Source organism: Tauraco erythrolophus, chromosome 8 (genome assembly GCF_009769465.1).
Source record: "Tauraco erythrolophus isolate bTauEry1 chromosome 8, bTauEry1.pri, whole genome shotgun sequence".
In the NCBI taxonomy this organism is placed as follows: Eukaryota; Metazoa; Chordata; class Aves; order Musophagiformes; family Musophagidae; genus Tauraco; species Tauraco erythrolophus.
Window position 1 is genome coordinate 38,130,946 of NC_141472.1, and position 19,480 is coordinate 38,150,425.

The 19,480-nt window shown below is 39.7% G+C and overlaps 1 protein-coding gene across 2 annotated transcripts in view; it reads left to right on the forward strand.

Annotated features, from left to right (window-relative positions):
• THSD7B (thrombospondin type 1 domain containing 7B) overlaps positions 1-19,480 on the forward strand; it is a 278,232-nt gene that overhangs the window by 71,474 nt on the left and 187,278 nt on the right. Inside the window, exons 4-7 of one of the 2 annotated variants that reach the window (XM_086615669.1) lie at positions 328-497; positions 10,387-10,413; positions 14,043-14,198; positions 15,899-16,096. In XM_086615669.1, the coding sequence (XP_086471795.1) occupies positions 328-497; positions 10,387-10,413; positions 14,043-14,198; positions 15,899-16,096 (551 nt within the window). The remainder of the gene's footprint in view (positions 1-327; positions 498-10,386; positions 10,414-14,042; positions 14,199-15,898; positions 16,097-19,480) is intronic. The other variant, XM_086615670.1, reaches the window with a different exon arrangement.

Here is a 19,480-nt window from a genome sequence, read left to right on the forward strand (position 1 = left end):
ACTAGTTTTTACACTTAATCGAACCTCTTAATCTTCATTCCTTCTTTGCACCCTGCTCAAAGGGTTTGTCAGGGTGATTTAGTGTTTCAGAACGCCTTGGAGATTAGTGCTATGTGAAAAATTTTACACAAGTGCTCCAGACAAATAACAAATACTTAACCTTTGTAAATTTAACACTCAAATTGTTTCAGAACATTCCCTGTTTTGAACTGGGAAGTGCTGCTATAAAGATTAAACCAATTGTATTTTGTCATCTAATAAAGTACCACTTCCTCACCCGTAGTCTTTTCAAAAACTTGTTTTACCTGGTCTCTTTTATTTCCAAAGGTTTGCCTGGAGGACTTCTGAATGGAAAGCTTGCCAAGTGTCTCTCCTCCTTGACCAGCAGGACCCTCGCCACCACAAACACGTAGGCCTTTGTGGAGGTGGTATACAAACCCGGGAGGTCTATTGTGTACAAATCACCGCAGAAATCGGGATGCACCGTCTGAAGGAAGGTACGTGCTTAGGGTCATTCTGAATTGTCTGGCCCAAGGAGATCTGAGTAAGAGAAACGAGGGAGACAAAAAAGATAACATGCAGTCATAAATAGACTTTGAGTAGCTAATGCCCTCATTGTATCCGTGCTTACACAGGGAGGTGTTACTCAGCATCAGTGGGCATGGTCCTCAGGGTCCTGAGGAAATGCCAGGAGCCACAACCTTCCAGGGTGAACTGATGCCAGTTCTGTAGGTGTACTTGTATGGGAGGGTTTCAAAGGGTGAAGGAGCTAAATTTTGCTTGGAGTTGAGTTTTCTTCCTCTCACATAAATCAGGTAGCCTGTCCCCTCAGTAGCTGAATCCATTTATCTGTGGTTTTAGTCCTGGTTTAGAGTATAAAAAAAAATGTCACACTCCATTCCAGATATGGCTTTAGCCTCTGCTTCGGATTGATACACAATCTTTCTTGTGATTTGAAGGAGAAAGCAAAAATAATATTGTCACAACTTCTGAGCAGACAGACGGTTTTTGGACTCTGGAAGTGAGTTATTTTTCTTTTAGAAGAACAATAAGTAGATACTGATGTGTGATGAATAATTCATCTTAGGCTGTTTTATTTACTCTATGTAGTGTTCTTGCAGAATATGTGTTTGAGCAGAGATGTAAGATAATAAGAACACAATATCATATCTTGGATTTATTTACTTACAAAGGCAAAGCAAATGTTTCCTGGATGCCCAGTGTGTCCTTGCATCCCACACAGACTCTGAGATTATACAAAACCAGACCCGTTTTAATCTCTGCTCACTCCATACATAGCTGCTGCTTCACGTGTCCCTCGTGAAGGGACCAAACATCTGGCACTACCTTGCTCTCCCAACACAAACTCGCCTCTGTTGTTCTTACACAAGTGTGCGATGGACATGACTTTCAAAGTAAGAAAAGTGCTGTTGGTGAGGAGTGTGTACCATTTCTTGACTGTCTTCATCCTTTCACCGCTTCTGTGGTTCATGCAGCCAGTGTACAGCAAGTTAGTGAGCAGCAAGCTTTAACTGGCTTCATTCACACTTCTTTATTCTTTTTCAGTATTGTGAATTACTCAAGAAGATTAGAGGAGTGCACCTGAAACCCTTACACCAACATAATTCATAACAGAATTGGTGCTGTGTATCCAGTGTGTGATCACCTGCAGGTTTTTCCCTTGTTCAAAGTTCAGTTCAGTTTAAAAATTGCAAGCCCTCACCTCAACCAAAAGAAAACATTGGGTTACTTATTCCTTGTTTTCACAATTCTGACCCTTTCTTAAAAAAAAAAAAAAAGTTTCATATAGGCAACTGAAAAAAAAAACCCCACAAATGTGCAGAGCATTGTACAAGGTATAAATTATTACTGCTGTTTCAAGGCAGTAGTGCAGATTTGCAGTAGTCCTTAGAAAGTGAGAACCCCATCTACTGTCAACATAGTCGCATGCAAATAGGAAGAGGGAAAGCCTTTCTTATTATCCCTCCCTATCCAGTAATATTCGGCGTGTCTCATTTACTAGCTGTTCAATTCTTGTTCTTTGAATAAATAAGGAATGACATCTTTTCTAGCCTCTTTTCTGGCAATCTGAGCTGATGGAATACTTTTAATCATCACTAGGGCATCTCATATTTTATTGCACCATTTTTTCAGTGATGGCGAGAAGACGAGGAAGTTAATCCTTCTATCTATAAGCAAATACGGAGTCTAATTGCTACCATCAAAAGTACAGTGATTTTTCTTTCTTCACCTCTTGAGTGTCCTTAAAGGGATCATTCAGGAATCAAACAAGCGAATCTAATAGGGTATTACCATCCATCACAGTTGTTATTCTTCTGGTTACTTCCAATGAGAATTTGGACCTAGGCCCAGTGACATATGCGAAAGAAGATTTTGTCCCGTGGTCTCTCTAGTAACGTTCTTGGATAAAATCCGTAGAATCCTAGTTGGAGACACGTACCATCTGTGATGTATTTATACATATTGCCCAAAGCTCTTTTATCCCCCAAGGATAACTCTCCCATTTTTCATTTGCTTAGTCTTCCCATCTATTTCTTCTTTTATTAAAATGTGTATATTTAGAAAGGGAGCCCCTGTTTTCTCCAGTCCCTATATATCAGTTGTTCAGAAGGTAAAATCTGCTGAAATCTTTCTGTATTTTGATTATAAAATTACAACTTGAAGATACTGGAAATGGAAAACTCATTCAGATATTACTTTCAGAAATGCATTGGTAAGATTTCATATCTTACCCCCAAGAGGTGCCCTAACTAAGAAATCTCTGTCTTGATCCAAGCAAAGTTAAATATTTTTTTAGGCCTTAAGGAAGAAGTCATACTTTTAACACGGGTGATGAGTATTTGGAGGCAGAAAGTTTTCCAGTCTTTGAACTCCTTTGTAATATTCTTGCATTCTGAGACTCTTAACATCTAGTGGAAGCTGGCAGGGAACACTTGGTAAATGTGTGAAGTGTTGTGTCATTCAGATGTCTGTATTTCTGTGTGTAGGTAAGCCAATGTATAGGCACCGAAGTTAAGAGACTGTGCTGTTCTGTCCAAGGAATCCACATCTCTGTTCAGTTGTTTGGCTTCTGTTAGTTTAGACTGAACTTTAACATAATTGGCTTTAAATGGATCCTTGTGTTTTTTTCTTTAAGTATCTCATTGAATTTTAACACATTTAAATTCATAATGCTTGATTTTCACAGCGAGGTGGTCATCTAATACTTCAAGTTTATCATTGTTCTTTTGATATTCAGAGATGGAAGTGGCAAATCTACCTGTTTGAAGTGATGTTGCTTTTAAGGAGGAGACAAATTTTGCACAAAAAGTAGCAGAGAATATGCAAGTGAGCTACCTATGGTACAGCTCCAATTGCCCCTTCTGCCCTTCATCTCTGGATGCTCTGATCCCTGTGCCTGGAACAAACTGTAGATGTGGTGGTGATTACACTCTTCATACTTCTTTTTTAATGTAAATCTGTTCACTCATATGGAAGCTCTTTTAAATAAAGCAGAAATGCAGATCCTCAACTTATTTTCAAAGCCAGACACTGCTAACATGGATCACACATATTTTCTTCTATTTTGTAAATGTTTTTTCCTGGTTTGAGATACGATTTTTCTGTGACTGCTGATTTTATAAAATGTTATCTGAAATGTTTTCCCACAACAAATTTTTCGGCTAATAGATTTTAATTAATCTGGGTGAACATTGCTATCTAACAATCTCCAGTGTATTGACAAAAAGACATTTGGTAAAAGTAGGGAAGAATTTATGCAATGATCAGTTTATGATATCTCTCTCCTTGTTTGGCAATACAACTCTCCTCTCAATCACAATAAATAAGTCCAATAATATGGGAATTAAAATTCCTTTAGAATCTAGGAATAGTGTCTGTTTATGTTCAAACAGTTAATAAACATATAAGGTTCCTACATTTAGTTGTCTTCCTCAGGAATCTTTTACCTTCTCTCCTGAAGGCCAGGGAGTATCCTTTTGTTTTCTAATTAAATTTTGCTTTTTGGAGAGTATAACTCTTTATCAGTAGTCTGGCGGATGGCATCCTTTACAAAATTCTCCAGAATCATTTCGTCTCTTCTCTGAACTTAGTTACCTCCCGTCCCTAGTGACTGGGATTGCTATTCTCTCCGTATTTTCTGTAGCTTTCTAACTAGGGATCTGCCTGCCCTGTCATTCTTTCATAAAATTTGTGCCTTACATATCTTGATGTTTTTTTCTCTTTTACTTGTTTGAATGAGATCCAATTTACCTCTCACTTTCAGAATTTTCTTATAATGTTTTTTGGAGCCTGTCTGCTTAAGTTATAATTACAGGACTGAAAAGACCTTTGTGAAATGCTGTTCTTCCTTCAGTTTTCTTTATTGTTACCCAGCATAGTAAACTTGACTAATAAAACGTATCTCTTATTACCATCTCACCAGCAAATCATTACTGTTTTCTATCTTCTTCATCTTTCTTATTTTCCGTCTGAAAATTCACATTAAATTCTCATACCTGTATAAGGTTGTTGTGATTCAACCCCAGCTAGCAACTGAGCACCGCACAGTTGCTCACTCACTATTCCCCTCCCTCCTCAGTGAGATGGAGGAGAGAGTCAGAGAAAAAAGGTAAGAAAACTCATGGTTGAGATAAGAACAGTTTAATTGAAATAAAATAAAATACTACTGCTACTACTACTACTATGAAATTGTAATGAAAAGGAAAAACAACACAAAAAAAAGAGACAACACCCAAGAAAAAGAAGTGATGCAGCTGCTCACCACCCACCGAGGGACACCCAGCTGGTCCCTGAGCAGTGATTGCCACCCCAGCCAGCTCCCTCTAGCTTATTTAGTGGGCATGATGTCTTACAGTGTGGCGTATGCCTTTGGGCAGTTTGGGTCAGCTGTCCTGGCTGTGTCCCCTTCCACCTTCTTGTGGAGAAGAAGCTGGGAGGGCCAGGGCAGTATAAGCTGAGTAAGTCCTTGGCTTAATGTAAGCATTGCTTGGCAACAACTACATCAGTGTGTCATCAACGTTATTCTCAGCATAAATCCAAAACACAGCACTGTACCAGCTACTCGGAAGAAAAATTAACTCTATCCCAATCGAAACCAGGACAAAAGTTGTAAAGTTTTGCTTAAAATTTTTTTTTTCTGCCTAATGAATGTCTCCATCATATTTGTCTCCATATATTTATTTTTATTTGATGTTGGATTTCAGTAGCAGGTGTGTGACGTAGTTGTGCCTTCGTTATTCTTAGATACCTTGTAGTGTTAACCCTGCAAAACTATTTCTTATAGAAGTCTATTACTTTTATATCTCTCTTTCTTTTGGAAGATATTCAACCCTCACCTGTTAGTAGACATAATTTCTTGACTTACTTATTCCACTGTAGTTCTCTTGCCTATACCCATTTTTGCTTGATTTTTAGGATACCATTCCACCTGGTTCATCTTGCATCAGATTTTTTTTTGATATAAACTTGTGTGTCACCAGCTGTAGCAGCAAAAACTCCTTTAGTCTGTTTACAATTCAAGACTTAGTAAATGCTCAATTACCTTTTCAGGTCTAATGGTTACTTTCTGATCCATTCCTGTGTGTTTTCTCTTATGGATTTCTGTCTTACAAGCCACTTGACTGACAGAATTCCCACATAGTCTGAAAGTGAAAACATTCTCCTGCACTTTCATCTATGATCATTTTATGGCCTTTATCATTTCTTGTTTTCCACAAAATATTCGAGATTTCAGACTATTCGTAATACCCATATGGGAAATGTTTTGGCACTGTGTTTTATTTTCCAGAAATTAATGCATCTTTGGAGCTGCGGAGACATGAATTTGAAGACTCTTTTCATTCATATCTTGTATTATTCCATATTTATTCTCATCCCTTTCTTTCTGTCCTTTTGTCTTTTTTAGCTCTAAAATATGTGCTGGTGCCTTCTTTGCTCTGTAAGCTCTGTTTCTTAATAAGGGTGCCACATTTTCTTCCCTGCAAGTTCTTTGTTCTGCTCTGAATCATGATCTTCCGATGCAAGTCTTCTGGGGGATTAGTGTTTCAAATTGGTACATATGGCATCTGTTCAATAAACTATGGGAGTAGTTTCAAGAAGAGAAAAATACCAACCAGAAGTTCTGTCTGAACGTGCCACCATCCCCTTGGGTGCTAGCTGTCTTGAGAGCCACCAGGTCCGACTCTTTAGAAACAATAAATTGGTTGTGCAGGTTGTTGTCATTTATGACTGTTATCATCCTGCATATTTATTGGGAAAAGACTGTGTTGCTGGAGATAAACTGTCCGTAGGAGTTGGCACGGGATATGCACTGTTGGAATGAATATGAACCCTGTATGGAGTACGAGCCCTATATTATATGCACACAGTTGTTGTTTTGGTTTGGTTTTTTTCCAAGTTTATGCTGGTGAAGCCACAGGAATGAGAAGGTTGATTTACTCTACGGAAATTAGAATTTAGGGACTTTGATGTTTAAATCCTGTTGTCTTTGTCTGGTTTATGAAATTGAAAAGGAATAGGTTAGAATATATTAGTAATGAGAAAACTTGACTAGGACCATGGAAGGAAGAGAATGGATGGTCAGCAGTGGTGTGAAAAAAGCTTTGTTTGACCGGCTTGTGGTGCAGCAACAGGAGCATCCAGCCTGGCGCTGAGTTGACCTGACTCACAGAAACCATGTTCTCAGGTGGAAGAAACCCCCACTAAGGATCTCTCTTATCCCAAACTAGTTATTTATCATTGAGATGACCGAAGTGGATTGAAAAGATGAGAAATAGACCTCTGAAGTGTAAAAGATATTCAGGCTAGTCTGCATCAGATTTATATTGCTGGGATGCCGAGTTATTGATCTGTAAGCTCACCAAATGCTGAGCAGAATTTATGAGATACAACTCACATAATGGAAAAATAAATATGTAACAGCTGGCTTCTTCAGGGGAAACCCTTTAGAAGCAAGAGAGGAAATGATTTTATTCAGATCGCTGCAGTGCTTGACAGTAGTGTTTAAATGCTTATTTCAAAAATTTTAGTTTGAATCCATTAGGGGAAAAAACATTTTCCCTAATGTCTTTTAGAGGTGTAATATTTTCAGTTCTTTCATGTCTAGAAACTAATTAAAGTAAAATGAAGAGAATAATGTATAAAAAGACTTCGACAGTGAAAGAAGAGTGCCTTCTAAAAGGTGGTTTAGAAAGAATATGCCTTTTTTTGTCAACAAGCTATTTGATATTACCATGAAATATTTATCCCTTTATAAATACTTTTATTTATATAGCTGGCTTTGGTATGGAGCAAATAATATGCTGCCCAGTCAATTCATAGGAGATACTAGGTTTTAGTTCAGGGCTTTGTCTTTGAAAGCTGAGATTTTAATTGCATTTGTATTTTTGTTGTTATTTCCTGCCACTGGAACTGGATTAATTTTATTCAAAACAGTGACGGTTCATTCTGAGTAATTTTGTCCCGTTGTTACAAGGATGGGGAGCTGCATTGTTCAAACAATAATGTTGAGTTAGATGAAAAAATAAAAGGATTTGTATGTACGAGGCTACACCACAAACTGGGACACTGGCGAGAGATAAGGAAGCCAATGGAGGCTTGGCTGGTCCTAGAACAGGAGACATTCGAGATAAATCAAGCTTGTGAAGTTGGGCCAGCTCTGTATGGAGCAGCCCCACTGCTCTCAGGATCCGAGCTGGCATGGCTATGCCATGAGTGGACTTGCTTAGAGCATCACTAGCTTAGCTTTGAGCCACCTGTGCTGTGTCCCAGTGTCATAGACACATCCATAGTGGTGCTTTTCTCGTGGTACCAGGAATCCTGCAGTGATGCTCCATTCACTGAACGAATTTCTGCTCCTTGGTGCTCCTTCTTGTTGAATGAATACTAAACTTAGCAATAGGCAAAAACGCTCATACAAGGCTTTCATGAAGTATATCCTCACCTTTGGGTTTTCTTCCTTGTTTTCCCTGTGTCTTCTCTCACTTTCTCTGGCAGTCAGTCCCAGTGATTTCCAGCATCTAGTGGCCTTTTCGGGATAACAGCCAGCTGTGAAATGATACAGGCTTGGGGCAGAGTGACTGGAAAACTGCTTGGCGGAAAGGTCCTGGGGATGTTGGGCGACAACTGGCTGAGTATGAGCCAGCAGTGGGCCCAGGTGGCCAAGAGGTCCGGTAGCATCCTGGCTTGTATCAGAAATAGTGTGTCCAGCAGGACTAGGGAAGGGATTGTCCCCCTGTACTCAGCACTGGTGAGACTGCACCTCGAACACTGTGTTCAGTTTTGGGCCACTCACTACAAGAAAGATATTGAGGTGCTGGAGCATGTCCAAAGAAGGGCAACGAGGCTGGTGAAGGGTCTGGATCACAAGTCTTAGGAGGAGGGGCTGAGGGAACTGGGGTTGTTCAGCCTGGAGAAAAGGAGGCTCAAGGGAGACCTTATCGCTCTCTACAGTTGCCTGAAAGGAGGTTGTAGCGAGGTGGTGGTCATTCACTTCTCCCAAGTGACAAGCGATAGGACAAGAGGAAACAGCCTGAAGTTGCGCCAGGAGATTTTAGATTGGATATTAGGAAAAACTTCTTCCCCGAAAGGGTTGTCAAGCATTGGAACAGGCTGCCCAGGGGAGTGGTTGAGTCACCATCCACGGAGGTATTTAAAAGGCGAATAGATGTGGTGCTTAAGGACCATGGTTTAGTGGTGGACTGGGCAGTGCTAGAGTAACAGTTGGACTTGATCTTAAAGGTCTTTTCCAACCTCAACGATTCTATGATTCTAAGGTTTGAATATGCTGGAGAATCCCTTTTTCCTTCCTGTCGTTGCCTTCACTGGCATCCCAGCCATCCCTGTTTCCTCCGCTGTTTTTCTTGGACGCTCTTAATGACTTGTCACTTCTGGTCTGCTCAGTCTTGTGACTGCTGGTGGGAAGCCCCATGTTCACTCTGAATTTTTGCCAGATCTGCAGTTTCTGTCAATAATTTCTACAAATTCTGCTGTAGTGAAACAACACAATATCCCAGTTGGGGTCAGGATCCTGTTGTACAGCAGAGGAGATGGACACAAGGAAACTTTTTATTCCATGGAGTGCTAATACCCTGTGTCACTTTAATAAAATTGTGAGGATCTTTATTGTTCTGAAATACATTAAACTGTTGTTGCTCTTGGCAATCTGCTATTAACCCTCTTTCATGCTGTGATTAGCCCTCTATTCATACTCTGTTTCTTGTCTATTAAATAGATTTTAATTGAAAATAGGACTTCAACTTTGTGCCTTGTGGCTTCAAAACTAATTGTTTCTTCTTAAAAGCGTAAAGGCACCCTTTCCATCACGCGTAGAGGGAGGCACGGGACTAGGGTTGCTGTTGTTTCCAGGCTAGTTAAATTACATTCACCATTTCTCCTTTATCTAATCTTTTGTTTTTGCTATAAAAAAAAAAAGTCTTTCAGGTTATATAAATTGCTTACAAATGTTGTGCTCATTTATCCCTATTATGTTTTACACATATAGGCGTTTTTGTAACACACCTCATTTCTTTGTCATTTTCTCAGGTAATTTCCCTTCATATTGATCTAAGTGTCTTGTCTTTGGTTTATAAGTCCTGGCAAAAGCAATGAGAACATTTACAAAGATACTCCTTCCCTTTCTTATATCCTGGCAATGGTTAATTTGGCTTAGTTTTGCCAAAACATGAGGTAAACATCTGGATTTATTGCCTTGAGAATAGAATAGTAGCTAAAATATGGTGGCACTAGTATATTGGAGACAGTCCTCATTCTTTACTTGTATTCCAGATATGTGGCGATATTTAGAAATGTCTCCTTTAGGTGTTAATAGCAGAAATACTTGTTTTTTTCATTGTAAAAGGGGAATTAAGCGAAGGTCCAGGAAAAAAAGTCTTATTTACCTCCTGAGGAGTAATAAACTCAATTTGAAAGGAATCTTTGCCACCAAAATGCTGTCCTATACATTTCTCCCTCTCTCTGGTCATCATTGCATTGGTGTGTATGCCTGCAAGTATGTGTCCATATGACTATATTCACAGATAATTTATTTATTGGCTTAAAATTACATTATGGAAATAATCATATCAGACCAGATTTCGTCTTCCACCTTTCCCCCAAGTCACTACCTCGGTAAAAACATATGAGGAAACAAGGTATTTTAGAACCCAATTTATTATCTCCTGCTGGTAGCAATAACCTGAAAATAACAGCAAATAGTAAAATTCAAACTTGAGGCAGACAGTGGAGCTGGGAACAGCTGTAGACACATTTATAAAGGATAGATCCAATATAACAGCTATAGAAATGTGTGATGTTTCGGAGGCTCCCAGATTAGTGCTTGATTGCTTTTTCAAGTTTGTTCTACAGACTGGGAAGAACACAGGATTTTAAAAGGTACGAACAAGCGTAATAAATAAGCTGCTACTTGAATCAGAGATATTGCCTCCCATCTGACTCTTCCCTCGCTTCTGCCTTTCTCCTTCCTCCCCAAAAGTGGCTAATATATTTTCAAGGAAAATAATTACGCAAAAAGCACTTTTGCTGTATGAATGTTGGAAAATGCCATTACAAAGTCAATTATTAAGCAGAATCAGAAGCTTGTCCAGTACATAAAGACAGTCCTAGTGGCCGTGTTCATTTATCATAGGTGTAATGTGAGGTTTCTGTCCTGAACAGGCCATCCCCAGCCAGGCTATCTGTGCCTTTTTGGAGGCTGCAGTGTGTGAGAATTTTGGCATTTAAAAGATTCACAGAAACACCCCACCTTATAGTTCATTTAAAAAAAAAAAAGAGGGGAAAAAAAAAGAAAAAAAAAAAGGAAAAAAGTTATTTATTAGAGTATGAAAGAATAGCAATAGAAAAATCCCATCAGGCTTTTAAATAAAACTAATGGAAAGCAAAGTTGTCGATCAAATGGCTGAAGAAGGGATGAAACTGTTTTGTAGAAGACCTCACTGGTTTTTATGCTGGAAGTTGTGGCCCTATTTACCAGCCTGGTTTTGGAAAAGGATTGTGTTGTATATGCATTTATTAATGCATCTTGTTTCTTTTTGTTCTTGTCTTATTTCTGAAGAGTTTCACTGGAGGATTGTAGTCAGTGTGGAGTGAGAATAAGCTGGCACAGACCTAGAATATATTTGGATATTTGATTAGAATAGTCTGCAGTTTCTGATTTACATTTTATAGAACATATAGAATTACTGAAGGAAGTGAGTAAACAAGCAGTCTTGTTCCAGTGACAAGTAGGATGTTAGTCCTGGGTGTCCTGGTCTCGGCTGGGACAGAGTTAGTTTTCTTTTTAGTAGCTGGAAGAGCTCTGTGTTTTGGATCTAGTCTGGGATTTGTTATGAGAACGATAGCGTGGTGATATATTTATAGCTGGCACTGAGGCCTCAAACATCTTTCAGCTTCCCATGTTCTTGCCAGTGTGCAGGAGCACAGCAGGATAGGGGGGAGCATGACCGGGACGGGGGGTCCACAACTCCCCTTATGATTTGAACTGAGACTTAGGACTGAGAGCCAAACGGGCCACTGAAGTATTCCATAGCATGCAGCGTCATGGCCAGTGTAAAGATGTGGGTTAACTGGGAAGTTTGAGGGACTCTCTCAGTCTCTTCTAGGACACTTGGAGTTCTCTCTCTCTCTGGGCCTCTCGCTCGTCAGGGATCGCGGTGTCGGGACTTATCTGTTTCAGGATCACTTGCCAGGCTAGGGTGGTCATTGGTCACCAGGTGGTGAGCAATTACACTGTGCATCACTTGTTCGAATATATTATCATCATTTTTATATATTATTATTATTTTATCATACTTAGTTTAAATTTTATATTATAATTATTAAATTGTTCTTATCTCAACCCACGAGCCTCCTTCCCTTTTTCCCTTTAATTCTCCTCCCCATTCCCCAGGGATGGATGAGGATGAGCGAGTGGCTGCATGGGGTTTAGTTGCCAGCCAGGTTAAACCATGACACTGGCAAGAGAGCTCCCAATGCTAGAATTAAATAGGACATCAGCCTGAGGGAGTAGCAACAGGAAGGTGGTTCTCAGGGAGAGGAAGGCAGGGATTTCCTCCAGGGAAGACTCCATGACTCTGGGATGGCTGGTAGGCTCCGCCTATCAACAAAAACCTGCCCCTTAAACTTATTGTAATAAATTTTTCTTGTTTTATCTAAAATAAATGTAAAATACCCTCGGCAGGGTAGTTTTCGAGGCAGGAGAACCAACCTGCTTTAGCTAGTGGCTTACACATTTAAATAGTTAAGTTGCAATATGGGAACAATCTAAAAATCAGTGAGGAGGAAAGAGCCATTGCTAACGACGACACCTCGAGTTACAGCAGAGTAGGACGGGACTTGATTCCTTGGGTTGACCATCTGCACTCAATTTTATTTCATTTCTTCAAGTGAACTCTCAAAAAATGATACAGTTTGATGCTGAAAGGCAGGTTAAGCCATGCATGAGGCTTCTTGGTAAAATAAATATTCCTATCCTTAAATCTCTAATATTTATCTCATTCTGTCTGTCACTTCACTTGCAAGGTCTCTAGAAAAGGTCTGTTTATGTTAGCATTCAGGTGAACTGGATTTATGCCACCTCGTTGTAATCTCTAAATGAACATGTCAAAGGCTTTACAGTGTCTCAGAAATCATTCAGAAAACGGTCTTTTTTACTGACATATTATCTTTCAGCTTAGAATTAAATCTGTTGTTTAATCTTGTTATTCTGATGAGCTGGAATCATAAGCACTGATATTGGTCTTAAGTCTCAGCTTCAGGATGTGCAAATCAAAATCTATTGGGATTTTGAGCACTGAAGTCTTGTGTTTCAAAAAAAAAAGGTGATGTTTTTCTTCAAATGATTCATTTTAAAGAAAATGGGAAAATATCAGAAAAAGAAAAGATTACTTGTATATTGGGCATATTTTCGTAAATCCTTTTCAAGTCAATTCCATGCATGGAAGCAAAGCAAAATAGACATTAAAAATAAAAATGAGGATAAAACAAACTCAGTAGCTATAAAAATTAATGAAGTCTTGGTAATACCATGGCAGAGTAAACTCAAACAAGCCTTTGCCTTTTGAAAGTCTGCTTTGATATTGATTTATCTAAAGAGACAGCCAAATTCAGCCCATAATGTAATTAAAATGCAATATCATATAATGACTCAGAAAATAGATTTGAGAGTCTTTCCCCTTCTTTTCCTTCCTCCCTCTGCCCCGAATAAAACGGCAAGAGAAGTTAATTGAAAGTAGAAATCTCTTATGATAGGTGAAAATACAAAGGGAATCAGCTTTCCAAGTTTGTTGTCAGCATCAACAAAAGTGGTACTTTGGCAGAGTTTGGGGTCAGCTCATCTCATAGATGAAGAGGTTTGGAGATCTGTGCCTGCCTTGGGTGCAGGGAATTCAGGTGAACATCTCACCTCCCAGGCAGGAAAGACCCTTTCTGCATATGTCTGTGTAGAAGAAACTGAGAGCTCAGTTTGATTTTTATTGAAAGTAGATGAAGAAAATGGAAAGGTCTGGATCCTGCATCTGTAGTCTTGAGGTGGCTCTGCCCTGAAGGGGATGGGGAAATTGCCCCATCCTCAGGCTTTGGTCATCTCTGCCTGTCTCCCAGTTGCAGCGTGAGCTTTTTGGATTTCCTTGTTACACATCTTTCTCTTCAGTACTGGGTCAAGAGGTCTCCTTGGCCATAAATGCAGGGGATTAGATTCCGGTTTTGTTGGTCCAGCATTGTAGAAAATCAGCATTGAATTTAGTTTTAAAGCACCTATTTACCATTAAGCATCGTCTTAATTGGCCTGTTGAATATGAATGATTTAGATAAAACTTGCCTTTAGATAAAACTTTAGATAAATGTGCCTTGCTGGACAGAGGATTAACTGTTTTCTCTGAGACCCTAAAAAAGTGCCGTATCTTGGTGCATTCGGGAAAGCTAAGGCCAGCAGTAAATCTCGGAGCTCTGTGTGCCAAAGTTACAGCCCTGCTTTTCTTTTTTCCTTTTTCTTTTTTCCCTCTTAGTCGCTAGACCAGTTGATGGGAAGCTATGCCTGGGTCCCGCTCCCTCCGCCTCCCAGCTGTGTGACCTGCCGTGCCTGTCCGAGTGTGCGGTGTCTGCCTGGTCGCTGTGGGGCCCCTGCCTGCCCGAGAACTGCCAGGACCACCACGGAAAAAGAGGTAATGGCTACTCTTATACATTGCTTTTGCAGCACTGGGGGGGATCTAAAGCGGGTAATGGAATATTATGATAAGATTGCAAAAGCAGTGGTGTCAAATTCTACTTTGGGAGCTTAATGTATTTTTTTAAAAAAATTAATCTAACATAGGATGAAGCTCCTAGATGTGCGTACAGGAGTGGAATATGACCTTTAAAAGCTTTTGCAGTTATTCTTGGGAGGAAAAAAAAAAAAAAGATAAGTTTTTCAGTTTGATTTGGATCCTTTTATCCTGCACTGAACTTGTAGAAAAGGAGGATTTTTTTGGATAGCAGCTTCAGACCTCCATAGTGCCAGGCTGTCCCTCTCTGGTCCTCCTTGGAAGTCCTGCTGCATTGCCTGGATTTGAGGGCGATGCTTGGGTGAAGTTGGAAGGCGTCAGGACTGGGGTGTATCCACAGCCCTGCCATCTTGGAGTTCCACTGACCCGAGAGACTCTTCTCATTGTTCTGTTCCTCAAATTCCTGGAGGAAGAGTACGGAAATATAATTTAACCCCCTTGGATCTCAATTGACTGGCGTGCATGTTTGTTGCTGCAACACTTTGAGATTCATCACAGAGCCTTTCTTAAGGCTCTAAGTTGAAAAGATGACTGTTGGAGTTCGTGTCAGGGAATGAATGTTATGTGGAAATGACACTTTTCTGAAAACAGCATAAGTTATTGAAGTGATGTAAGCTGGTCAGAATGTTTCAAATTAACGAAGAAATAATAAAAAAAATATATAGTTAAATATAAAGATTTGCAAAACAATTTCATTTTTAAATTGTTTGAATGATTTCTTTTTGCTATTTGAGAACTGGGGAGGTTTGGTCTGTTGCATTCTCTGGAACAGTTTATTTTTCATTTTCTTTTTTGTTTCAAGGCCAAGGCATTTCCCTGTGGCCTCCACTAATGCTGTATATTCACCCCTTGTCTGAGACACTTGTAGGAAAGACCACCATGGATCTTTTCCTGCCTTTCTTAGAATTCTGTGTCATTTACATAACAAAACATGCTGGAAGACACTTGTGTATTAGTTCTGTGTTTTATATAGCAACATGACTTTTGGTTTTATTCAAAAGGAGGTAGATTATGTAATCAATTCTTTCATTATTTCTGTAACCTTTTCTTCCACTTTACATTCAAGTCTTCCAATTTAATAGGATGTCATTTCAAAGAGGTCTGATATGCATTATGTATCAGAAATCCTTACACCTTCCTAAAGCAGAATACTAATTTCTTAGTAAACTGCTGTGCTGTATCTCAAAACAAGTCTTTTTGTTAGTGGATTCCCAGGCAGAATATAGATGTCATTTATCGCTTCAAATCCTTAACTTTCTCTCTTTTCATCTTAATGTCATTATTACATTAATATATGCGTCAGTGGCAAATTCCTATATTTGGACATGTGTATTTCTGTCTAACGTTGATGAAAGGGAAAAAGAAATGTGAAAAATGTGGATTGTTGAAATTCTTTACACACTATTAAATTTTGCATACCTGGACTGTGAGCACATACAGCCAAGTGCCATCCCAATCAATTCAATTTGTAAGTGTTGTGCTTTTGATTGTCTTTATGTCCCTCCAAGTTCCACATGCCCTATATAGTCCTCTTGCTACTAGATTATTGGTATAAATATTTTTTTACTGTTGTCCATTTAATTCAGTTTCTCTTTTTCCAGGCTTTAGAATGAGACAAAGGCAAGTGATCGTGGATCCAGTAGGCACCCTGGCAGTTTGTCCGCATTTAATTGAATCTATTCCTTGTGAAGACCCGGTGTGTTACGAGTGGATCATTTCAGAAGGAGTATGTGTGACTGACCATGGGAAATGTGGACCTGGAAACCGCAGGCTGAAAGCCATATGCCAGAACAAGAAAGGTGAGTAATGATACCATCTTAAAAGCTCCATGTTTTTTTTTGTGCGTCCTTCTAAAATGGTATTCTGCTACAGAGGAATTGCGATTATTTACGATAGCTCCTTACTGAATTTTTATGAAACTTTCAGATTCTCACGAATGCCTGGTGCTGATATTGCCCCAGACTTTGCTTGGAGCCTTCTATTCTGCTTTATCCTAAAGGAGATGGCTCACCAGTACAAGTCATGTATTGTCACTGCTGGCCTTATGACAACAGTGCGATAGCAATGACCTGGTTCTCTCTAGAATCCTTTTTTTTTTTTTTTTTGCACATATTGTACTAAAGTAGGGCTGTCACTGAGGCCAGCAGCACTATGGAAATTCACCAAATTAATCCAGCCCCTAGCATTTCTTCTGTCCTCAGTTTTTAGCGTGCGGTCTGAATGTTTATCTCGTTACAATAACCCACTTACAATCATGAGAAGGGATGCTCGCTTGTACCACCAAAATTGATACAAGAATTAAATGTAAATGAAACGGTTGTACTAAGTAATACTTTATTTGGCAGCAGTTTGAGACCTGCAGTGTGTTCGGTTTACAAGTTGTTAATAATGAATAAGTACATTTTTATATGACGTTTACAAACAACCAGCAAGAGCTTATTTCTTGTGCATGGTTTGAACCTCGGCCAAAAGTTTCATTTCTTGATAAGGTCAGTGTTGTCAGATCCTTAGATTCAATTACATGGAGCACGATTTTGCAGTCCTTAGTCACAGTGAGACTGTACTATCATCTCAAAAGTGGCAAAACTGTGGAACTTTAGAGCCTGATATTATACCTGAAATGGAGAATTCTTCTTTTACATGGACCGATCACAGGAAACAATTTCAAGTTGATAACAAGAGGGGTTAATTGGCAAGTAGCTAAAAATAGTGTGTCATTTACAAGGCATTAGAATCTGACGGAATGAAATGAGGAGTGCCTCGTCTGAAGAGCACAGATTCTCCTGAAATACATTTAACATCTATGTGGTTTTGTTGTAAGTTTGTGAAAATGGGGCAAAGAAAATCTTCAACTGTTACAAAATGACACAGCCAGAATATAGTGTAGAGCAAAGTGCTGTCTCTGAATTTTGTCTGAGTGGTCTTCTCTGATGTGTGATCATAACTGTAGCTCTGGTCCTGCAGTGATATTTGCAGATGGAATCTTGTATTGCTGAGGAGCACCATGTACCTCAACCGTTCAAACTCTGCCAACATCCATTTTTATGCACCCACTTGTGACTCAGAAGGAAAGCGTATACCATGGCAGATGCTCATTGATCTCTGATCAAACTGTTCTCTGTGGCTATGATCCTTAAGAAGCCATGTCTTTGAAGTGTCTCTTCTTCACTTAATTGTTCAACAAAATATTGGAAGTCTCACAGTACCCTTTTCATTTCAGTTACTCAGCACATGTTCTAGTTACAAAAAAAACCCAAAAAGTTTGGACATTCTTCCCATCCTGCCACCCTGAGGCAAGCATTGTTCCTGGATGTGATTGTTGTCCAGTTCTAATTGAGGTTTCACAAAGAAATATTCAGATCACTAGGCAGATTGGAAGCACCGGTTAATACTACTTTTAAGATTTTTCCGAATTTTTGACTCAAGAGGATGGGACTGGCAGAATCCTTAAAGTAGAAGTTGGAAAAAAAAAATAATCAATTTGTTACTCTTTCTGTCAATCCAGTAATATTAGTTGCTTTGTTTATAACCTTTTTTCCTTCTGTAATGTTCTCTTAACTAGATTCCTATTGCAATAAGTAGTCTATTTTCTTGGATAAAAGCTGGAGTAAGCGGCAGAGTTGCATAAAGTGTTTTACCTGGAATAGCTGGTTAATTGGTAGTGGGAAGCCAGTATGGAGCTGTGTGAAACTGTGAGACAGATCAGTTACAGGTAAAATAGCATAAGGCCTATGCTAATGCTCAGCATTATACAGAAGTTTGAAATTCTGTGCAAGTAACTGCCCTGCTAAAAGCATTTAGGGGTAGCTGTATTACGTGCTGCTATTTTCATTTACTTAAGCATCTTTGGTAAAATTGAGCTTTGTATCCAAAAATCCAGTTGTTTCTTCAGTCATTCTACCATCTGTGCCTGGCATTGTTGCTCAGTATTCCTACTAGGTGCCTATAGGGATAAAAAAAACCCCACCCTTTTTTTTTTTAACTCTGTTAAATGACAAAATCCAATGTATCATCATCTTAACAACAGTTCATTTGGGCCTGGAGTATGTTGATGAGGATACTTTGGGTCTTCTGTGTATCCTTGCCCACAAGATGTCTTCATTTATATATATATTTATATTTCATATAAATGCGAGACCTTTTGGCATGATGCTCTCTTCTTGTTGCAGTATGATAGTTCACTTCTCTTTAGAAGTTAAAAGCAGCTGATCTGTCAGTCCTGTTTGCGTCAGCCGTACTGCAGAAGAGCTTGGCTTCTTGCCCTTGCCTGTCTCTTCTTCTCCCTCCATCCATGGTGTGGCTGAACCCGTGTCCCTCACTAGCCTGTGCTCCGCTGTGTAATGCTGGGCGGTTATGGACTGCTCTCCACAGCTCAGAGACCTGAGGCCTTTTTCATGGGGAGATTGGTTTTTCCCTTGTCAAAAATGAACTTTAATTCCATCGACTGCAGTGAGAGGGAACTGGCTGTGTCTCTCCCATGGCAGAGGACTTTACTGCTATGGGCAGAGCCTGCAGGATCCTGATGGTCTAAACTTCCCTCCAGCACGGTGGAGCTTGGAGGTGCGTCTTTGGTACGTGTTGACAGATAGTGGGTGAAGTTAACAAGGCATTAGCCCTTCTCTGTCCCATTTCTGGTCTCCCCGATGTCTTTCTCCCATGCCACGTCTCTTGCACGCTCGTGGGGCAAAGCCATGCTGTGAGAGGGCGTTGGGAGGAACTTGTGTGGGAGGGGAGCCGGGAACGGTGGCTAACCAACCTCTTTCTCCAACTGAAGCCTCACCTTGGGAATCCCTTGTAGTGTCCGCCCTTCAGATCTTAAAAAGTTGTCCTTTCCAGTGAGAAGATGTTCTGGTACTGACCCAGGTAACAAACTGCTGCCGGCCTGAGCTGGAGCTTGAACAACTCAGGACTGAGTCAGACGTGGGTCTGACTCTGGTTTGCAGGGCTTCTCTGAAGACTTCCCTGTCAAAGCAATGTCTCTTGGTAAGGGATGCTTCTTCCAAACAAAATTTTTCAGCAAAGTATTTTTTATTTAGCTAGTGAAGGACAACGGATGCTTTTGGGGAAGTCTGTGAAGCCAAAAAAGTAGTATGGGAAAATGCATGACGATACTAAAAGTTGGGTTATGTAACTGTATCATTTGATACATGAATCTATAATGTGTACATGGATCTGTAATTGAG